Source organism: Mesitornis unicolor, unplaced genomic scaffold, assembly GCF_000695765.1.
Source record: "Mesitornis unicolor isolate BGI_N332 unplaced genomic scaffold, ASM69576v1 scaffold770, whole genome shotgun sequence".
NCBI classification, from domain to species: domain Eukaryota; kingdom Metazoa; phylum Chordata; class Aves; order Mesitornithiformes; family Mesitornithidae; genus Mesitornis; species Mesitornis unicolor.
In genome coordinates, this window is record NW_010160013.1 from 12,417 (window position 1) to 20,221 (window position 7,805).

Here is a 7,805-nt window from a genome sequence, read left to right on the forward strand (position 1 = left end):
AGGAAGATGAATATGAAAAACATTTCTTTACTCTGGAAAAAAATCCTCTGCACTTTTACCTGGCTACACAGGCTCTCATTACAGGCAGTCCTCTCCTGGCTATGAGTGGGTGACAGCTGGAGGAAAAAAGTAACATTGACTAAGACATACAAATCCCAGTAGTGTCAAAATTACCTTGTAGTTTGGGTGAAAGAAAAATAGTGAGTGCTGGGAAAGTAAGAGTGCTCCTCTTGTGACCACATCTGTAGAGGAAAGGTGCTGGGTACTCATCCCTTTGGAGAGGGAGTGTGTCCCTGTGGGCTGCTGTGGACGAGCTCTGTGTCTGCACACCTCTCCTCTATTCTGAACAGGTGCCAACACAGGTTACAGAGGCTGCAGCCTTGGCCACAGCGTCTTCAAGGTTACAGCACCTTGCAGAGCCCCGGGTCAGAAAGGCGAACTGCTGCTATGAGACGAGCTCTCCTGAATCTGTCATGTATCCGGTAAGGCAACATCACCTGGCAACGTGCATGCCAGCGGTGCCGGGCAGAAGAGAGGGCAACTGGGTGCCCCGTCACTGGTGGCTCTCTTCATGGCAGCCCTGGATGTGCTGCTGTCTGTGAGGCTGATCTAGCTGTTTCCTGGGCTAGTGGGCTTGTCCAGGACTTGTCCTCCATCCAGAGCACAAAGTGGCTCCCAGCAGACATCCCTAGAGAAGGGTAAGTGTGTGCCTAGCCTGCCTCTGTGGAGATGGGGAGAAATGGACAAGTGTCTAATTGGGATCTCCAGTGCTGGGAGATGGGTTGATCAAAGGGCTATGATTTAGAGGAAGCTGAGGGGCAGGCTGTGGGTCTAGCCAGGCAGTGATTTCCCTGTCTGCAGTTTGTCTCAGGCTGGACACAGTTGTGGACAGGATCATGTCCCATCTGTGTGTGATCAGTGTCTGTGAGCATGGGTACACTGAGTTGCAGGCTGGTCACCCTTGAATGCCAGGAGCACCTGTAAGTACCTTCCTCCCCATTTTTCCACAGGTTTCCAGGTTCGCTCTGAAGGCAATAGCAAGTCCTCGGACCCTGGAGCTGGCTAGGCCAAAAAGATTGCACTGTGATTACATGCCCCAGCGGGACGCTGCGTGGCCAGTGACAAAGGCTGCAAAGGGCGCAGTGGCCACACCAAGGATTGTGGAACTGGCCCAGCCTTGCAAAAGGTAAGTGCTGCTTCCTTGCCATGGGGAAATGATCATCTGTCAGCCCATTTTGAGCAGGCCGTAGCACATTGTTGATTTGGGTTCGGCCAGTGTGATTAAGTCACTGCTCTTCCACTTCCAACATGTATGGATTCTATATGGCTGGATGTGCTAATGCTACATGGATTGTGGTTAAAAAAGATTTTCGAGGTGGAAGGAGAATCAAAAAATGAGAAATAAGAACTTCCTAATCCCAGTAGGAATTATTGGTTGGGACTTCTTATTTATTAATTGCAATTATAAAAAGCAGCCAGCTGACACATGGCATAGTGTAGCACATTCACATTGCCCAGCGTGATGCAGCTGGCCTCAGCCTGGGCTGCAGGAAATGGTGGGTAAGATGTTTCACAGAGGGGGAGGGAATACCTGGCTGTAGTGGCTGCGACAGCTTCAGTGAGAGATGGAGCTCCCCCTCTCACTTGTGCCCTGGTGACAGCAGCAAAGCCATGACTGCTTTTGTCCTTGGCAGTGCAGGGCAAGGCTCAGGTGGAGGTGTGTCAGCTGGCAGGCAGCTTTCGAAGCTGGCCCTGCTCCAGTCAAGAACTGACAGGCTCTGTCCTCATTCCCCCAGGCCTCCTATGAACTTGGTTCTATTCAAGCCAGACGCATTCACAGTGAAAGAGGCTGCTAAGAAGGCAACTTGTTCTGCTCGGATCCTAGAGCTGGCTCATCCGATTCAGCGTTGAGCTCCTTCAGAATCACAGCCTGCTGTTCATGCTGGCTTCCTCCCATCACCCCTTGAAACATCACCCTCTTTGGGCTATGCTTGGCTGGAAAACCTACTTGAACATGGTACAGAGGCAGCACCCAGCAGGAACACTCTTTTACTTCTACTGGGCTTATCTGGGGAGCTAAATAAAATGCTCATTCTTTAACTTTCTCCCTAGGATGGGTTATGTCTGGAGTTTATAACTGCTACAGCAAAAAAATAAGACGTTAAAGAAGTAATGAAACAGCTGCTAAGGAAAGCCAGCACAGGAACAGCTCTGTCACATAAAGAAGTGTGGCAAACCAAAGTGGACTGTGTGCAGTAGGTTGATGTAACATGACTCCTGACCTTGAGTTTCAAAATTTTTGGTGAAGTTTAGAGATCATCTTAGTGACACTCAAAGTTTTGTGCTTGTGACAGAAGTAGAAACACAAAAGGCTGTGAAATTCCAGATCCAGAGCTGGATTCAATAAAGTGGAGAGCTTTATTACAGACTTTGGAAATGCTGGGGTGGCTTGTGTGTTGAGTTGGCTGGGATCTGGGGTCCATTTTTTCTCAAATGCCTGGAGAATGAGCAGATCCAGCCTTTTGCTTTGCATGCAACTTTGATAAAAGTTACACAGACAGGTTAAATCTGTGCAGTTCAGATATTCAGTTGTGTGACCCTGGGCAAAATAACGGAGCTCTGCATTGGGATTTTTTGAGGCTGACTCAAAAAAACCAAAAAGCAGAGTTCCCCTCACTGTAAGGTTGAAGGTACGTTGCAAAGACTAAGAAAACAGACATCTGTGACAGACTCTGCAGAACAAACTCGGAGCTCCAGTTGGGTCTGAGGGTGAGTCAGTTTGGCAGTCGGATTGCAGGGGAACATATTGTGGTTAAACCGGGACAGAACAGCACAGCCTGTGTGGTACATGGCACAGGGAGGTTACTTTTATCTGTTTCCTATGAGTTTGGTGTGCTTTGCACTGGCAACCTAACCACTGGCAATGGGCTGGAGATACTGAGACAAGAAAGATGCTCTCCAGCAAGGGACAAAAGCCATAAATGAAAGCATGTGGCAGTTTCAGTGCCAGTGTATCTTAATCTTTCCTGTGTTAAGCTGATTCTCCTTCCAAAGGAGTAGAGGCAGGTGACCACAAACCAGAAGAGGATTAATCAGAGGATCCACTGATTGATTCAATAATCCACTAAGCAGAGGATTTTGGAACCCTTTTGAACAAGGTAAGGTCACTGGGCAACGGTGCTGGTTATTTTTTATCCTGTGTATTGTCTTGTACCAGGATGGATGAGAGTCTGGGCTTTGTGCAAGAGCCCTTGTGCAGCTGCATCCCTCAGGCTTGAGAATGGCCTGAAGGAGACTGGGGTCTGCCCCCTCCACTCTGTGAGAGAACCCCAGCACCACCAGCCTCTGTCACATCTGGGCTTGGGCTGTGTGGGCTGCCACGGATGGACCCAGGGGTGCCCTAAAGAGGAGGTTGCCCATGTCCGCAGACTGTCCCAATGGTGAGAGTGAAAACCCATGGTGCTGCCTTGGAGAAGTGTTGCCCTCGCAGAGGAAGGAGCCTGCCTTCTGTCACTGGGGCAGGGAGTACAAGCAAAGACATAACACAGCTCCTCTCGTCAAAAAAACTTTGGTTTTTATTAACGCATTGGAAAAAATAAAAACAACAAAAGACCAGTTCTTTCCCTTTGGTGACCTTTAACAGAAATGTGAGGAATGCATTCAAGGGGTGCTTGGCTTGGTCCGATTATGGTGTAGGCACTCGGTTTGCCAGTATCCAGAGCTGTCTGAGGCACCTTGAGTTACCAAGATCACCTGAACAACACATCTGGTTTTCCGGGTGCCCTCCTCTCTGGATGGTCTGTATATTAAAGCTAGCATGCATGCTTTGCCTCTTGGGATCATAAGGAAAAGAAATCTCCCCCCCCCCTTCTATATGTGAACCTTTCATGGCAGCTTTTCTGCAACCCTGGGACAAGGGCATGAGATCGCCTTGCCCTGTGCGGCCGCTGTTACTGGATGGGAATCACTAGCCAGGTTATGCAGCCATCAGAAGCTGTATACACACACACACATATATAAAATATTTTTCCTGGTTATGTACACTTTAAATAAAACTTACGTTAAATAGCAAGGTATTTGTATCTCAAAGCATATTGCAACAGAAGAACCCCAAGGAAACCCACTCTGAAGAGCTTCGCCATCATTTACAGCGGGCGTGGGGATCGGAGCAGCATCCTCTAGTCCCTGACGGACCCGCTTTCTGAGGGCAGCCCTTCAGACTTCCTCCACTCTGCCAGGCGCTGCTTGAACCATTTCTGGAAGAAAAAAAACCCAAAACAGGAGAGATTGAGTGCACTGGGCTGAGCAAACCTTCCAAATGACCTTGCTAAAGGTGTTTGCTTCAGACCTTGACAGGATGGGTGAGTCCTCATTTTATTGCTGTGAGTCCAGGTTTCTCTTACAGAGGAAGAGATTGGCTAAGGAGCTGCTGGATGGTGTCTGTTTAAATGCCTGGAGCAGTGAAACAATCACTGCAGGTCCAAAACTGACAGGAATCAAAAGCTGACCTGCTTCAGATATCATGAGAAGGACAACACAGTGGCTCTCAACAAACTTAAGAACAAAGAGATTTTTAAAATGAGCTAAAAATTATTTTAGTCTTCAAGTAATATACATAGCTATGTTATTCTGTAATAACTTAGCATCCCAAAGCCAACTCACAGAGCTGCTGATGCTACTTCAACACAGCTGCAATTGCAAAGGTTAGATAAAATGCAGCTGGATAAAGCTCCACTACCTTCGTAAGAAGAGAGATGTAATTCATGTGTGCCAGAAGCACAGCCCAGCCTTTTGTTTGGGAACGTGCCTGTGATTTGCTTTGCTGCTGCTCATTTTGTTGCTATATTTGTTCATGGCTATTTTTGAAGCTATTGTGGTCCGTAATGATACAACCACGGTGCTCTCCACAAGCAGCTCTCTCACTAGCACTGCCTTGGACCACATCCAGTCAGATGATTGCCTGCCTAGCCACCTCCCAAAAATTTCACTTCCTGTCCTAAACCACCATCTCCTGTTGACTCAGTACCTCTTTGTATCATATTTTCACTAAATTTTTAATTAAATGGCTGCTATATCTAGCCAATAAAGCACTCCAGAGGTCAGGAGTGATGATTCTCTGTGTCATATGCAATGCAGGCATTTTGCAGCTCACCATCCCAGTCTCAATCCTGTCCCTGATATGACCTTCATCTCCAAATCTCTAGGAGCACCTTGGATTTGTGGAAAAAGATGGCGATCAGGGAAGATTTTAAGACATCTCTAGAGGGTGTCCTGGGTATATATGGCCTGTGTTTACAACTTGCTTTAGGGAAAAAACAATGGAGCAGTGCCATTTCTAGAGAGGAAAAGGTATTTCAGGGGTGCTACCTCCTTGCTGCCTCGAACAAGCAGTGCAATGAGGTACCTGCCTGTCACCAAAGTAGAGGAGGGGGTCTCCTTTTCCACTCCAGTGCAATGGTTGTTACACCAGCATCCTTCCCTCGGAAAGGCTAAATGCTGCCATTGCCTGCTCAGTTCTCGTATCCTTTGGCTTTGCCCAGAGAGAGCCAGGCTTGGCAGCTCTGCAAAACACTGCTAACTTTTCAGTAGGCTTTTCAGTAACTTTTCAGTTTCTTTTCTGTACCTGTCATATGGGTCTATGTCATCAAAACTCTATCTCAGCAAAATCAGGACATTTTAGTAACTTATAAAACACCTGCATCAAAAATGACTGCACCACAACCTGAAGGAACTAGGAAGGAGCTGTTTGCTCCCAAAGCCCAGGGTAGACTGCAGGTAGCCAGATGGAGCACAGGGCTTGGTGAAAGTCCCAGATGGGACATCTGGAGACCTCTATGTCTGCTGGAGAGACTGAAAGAATTGCCTAACATCTGGGCTTGTGGATGCTGAATTAGCTAATTGCAGTGAGGGGGAGCGTGCACAGTTTGAATGTGTCCCCTGGCACATCTGCAGGAGTTGCATCTATCCTGTATCTGTTTTAAAATGACTGTAGTTCCTTCAGACTATAAAGCCAGCAGCGGTTTGTGCAAGATTATCAGAAATGGGCTGGAAGGAAAGAAATGGTGTGCACAGTTGTATATTCAGGGCTCCCCAGCCAGCCAGTGACCCTTGGTGTGTGCCTTTGTTTTGGCCATGGGAAGCATTAGCTTGGTCTCCAAGCCCAGACTGGGGGTGGGGCTCCCAGGCAGGAGGACACAAGGATCCCAGTGGGGCATAGTGCTGCTGTGCAGATGGCCACAGCTGTGGGGTGAAGAGGCAGGAACATGTGGAGTGCAGCAGGGGCATGGGGTGCAGGGAGGTGTGGGGGTGCCGTAGAGCTCAGTGAGTGCAGTGTGAGGTTGGGGGTGCACTGGAGGTTGCAAAGGTGCAGAGGAGACTGGTGGGTGTAGAGAGTGCAGGTAGGAAGGATATGGAGAGACAGAAAGGTGCAGGGGTGCGATAGAAAGCCAGGGACAGGACAGGTAAGAGATGTGGGAGAAGTGTGTGGGGCACAGGGGGATACATGCAGGGGGAACTGGGCTGGTCCCAAGGTGGGGCAAGGGCACACACTCACCAGGGTCTGCTCCTCGGAAAGCCCAGTCTCAGCTGCGATGAGGCACAATGTGGTGGGGTCAGGATGCTTGTTCACCTTGCAGAAGTTATACTCCAGGATCTCCAGCTGCTCCTCAGTGAGAGTCATTGGCTTCTCCGTGGCCATCTCCTCCTGGGACAGGGCTATGGGGCCAGGCACTGTGGAGAGGGGCTGGTGTCATCCCCCAAGCTGGGAGTGGCCAGTGGGGCCACACTTGCAGAGCCTCAGATCTGCCACCCCCATCTCTACCAGCTTCCTGCTCCCTGGTGGCCTCTGACTGTGGCAGGGCACAACTCCCTTCCCCAAGGCACGCCAGAGAGCTCAGCTGGGAGCCCCAGTCCCCCGGCACCTCCTGCCTCAGTTTCCCCACTGCAGCGACCGCACAGCAACAGCACCCAGCTGAGCTGTCTCACCATCCTTAGCTGGCAGGAAACTGCAGCCTGGGCTCTGCTCAATGCTCCCCTGTCACTGTATTTATAGCCAGCATGACTCCCGCAGGGACGATTCCTGTTTACAGCCGTATTTAGGCCTGGGCGTCACTTGGGAGTGATGTCACAACAACGGGCATGTTGGGGGGGCTAATTTAAAGACATTAATTACAAATCATTATTTATCTTCTGTGTGAGGGGACAGTATCTGGCATGCAGCCTAGTGGATTCTTGGGTTTTTTTTCTCTTCTCCTCAGCCACCAGGCAAGTTTGTGCAGGGGAATCACAAACCAGAGGATGCAGTAGGATGAGCTTGGACCCAGCCATCACCCTATTTTCCCTCCTGATCGATGTCCTGGTTCTCCTCCTAGCAGCATGGCCAGACACCACACAAAGCTGGTGACAAGCAGGTGAACTGCTTTGTTTTTACAAATATTTCACACTATCACACATGGGCATAAACAGTCAAGTTGTTCCTGAGCATGGCTGAACTGTTCATTGGTTTTCAGTGTAACAGTGAAGGGTCAGCCCTCAGAGGACCAGACCTGGTGTACATCCATGGTCCAAGCACTCACTGCCATCAGCTGTGATCAGTGCTCGGCGCTCCTGGCAATGGCAGAAGCAAGGAGCTCACATTTGTTCCCCATGTACTTTGCACAAAACTGGCAGACTTGGCACAAAAGCAGAAGCAAAACAAGTAAGTGCACCTTGGGTAAGTCCCATATCTCTCTTCTGCAGGGCTCCAAGTTAGCTCCCGTGTGGCAGAGGGTCAAGCCTGCCAATTCGGTCAACTAAATATGAGGCGT

General features: G+C 49.3%; 1 protein-coding gene across 1 annotated transcript; it reads right to left on the reverse strand.

Annotated features, from left to right (window-relative positions):
* Positions 1–4,178: 4,178 nt before the first annotated feature.
* On the reverse strand, positions 4,179–6,697 carry HOPX (HOP homeobox). The gene is made up of 2 exons (XM_010188376.1): positions 6,554–6,697; positions 4,179–4,256 (listed from the first exon to the last, which is right to left on the reverse strand). The coding sequence occupies exons 1-2, from the start codon at positions 6,695–6,697 to the stop codon at positions 4,179–4,181; spliced, it is 222 nt and encodes a 73-aa protein (XP_010186678.1).
* Between the last annotated feature and the right edge of the window lie 1,108 nt (positions 6,698–7,805).

Bases quoted from the DNA above. Each gene is read 5' to 3' on its own strand.
- HOPX (XM_010188376.1), bottom strand. From the start codon at position 6,697: ATGGCCACGGAGAAGCCAATGACTCTCACTGAGGAGCAGCTGGAGATC. The intron at 4,257-6,553 runs GTGAGTGTGTGC...TTTTTCTTCCAG, and splicing joins TTTCCGAGGAGCAGACCCTG to AAATGGTTCAAGCAGCGCCT.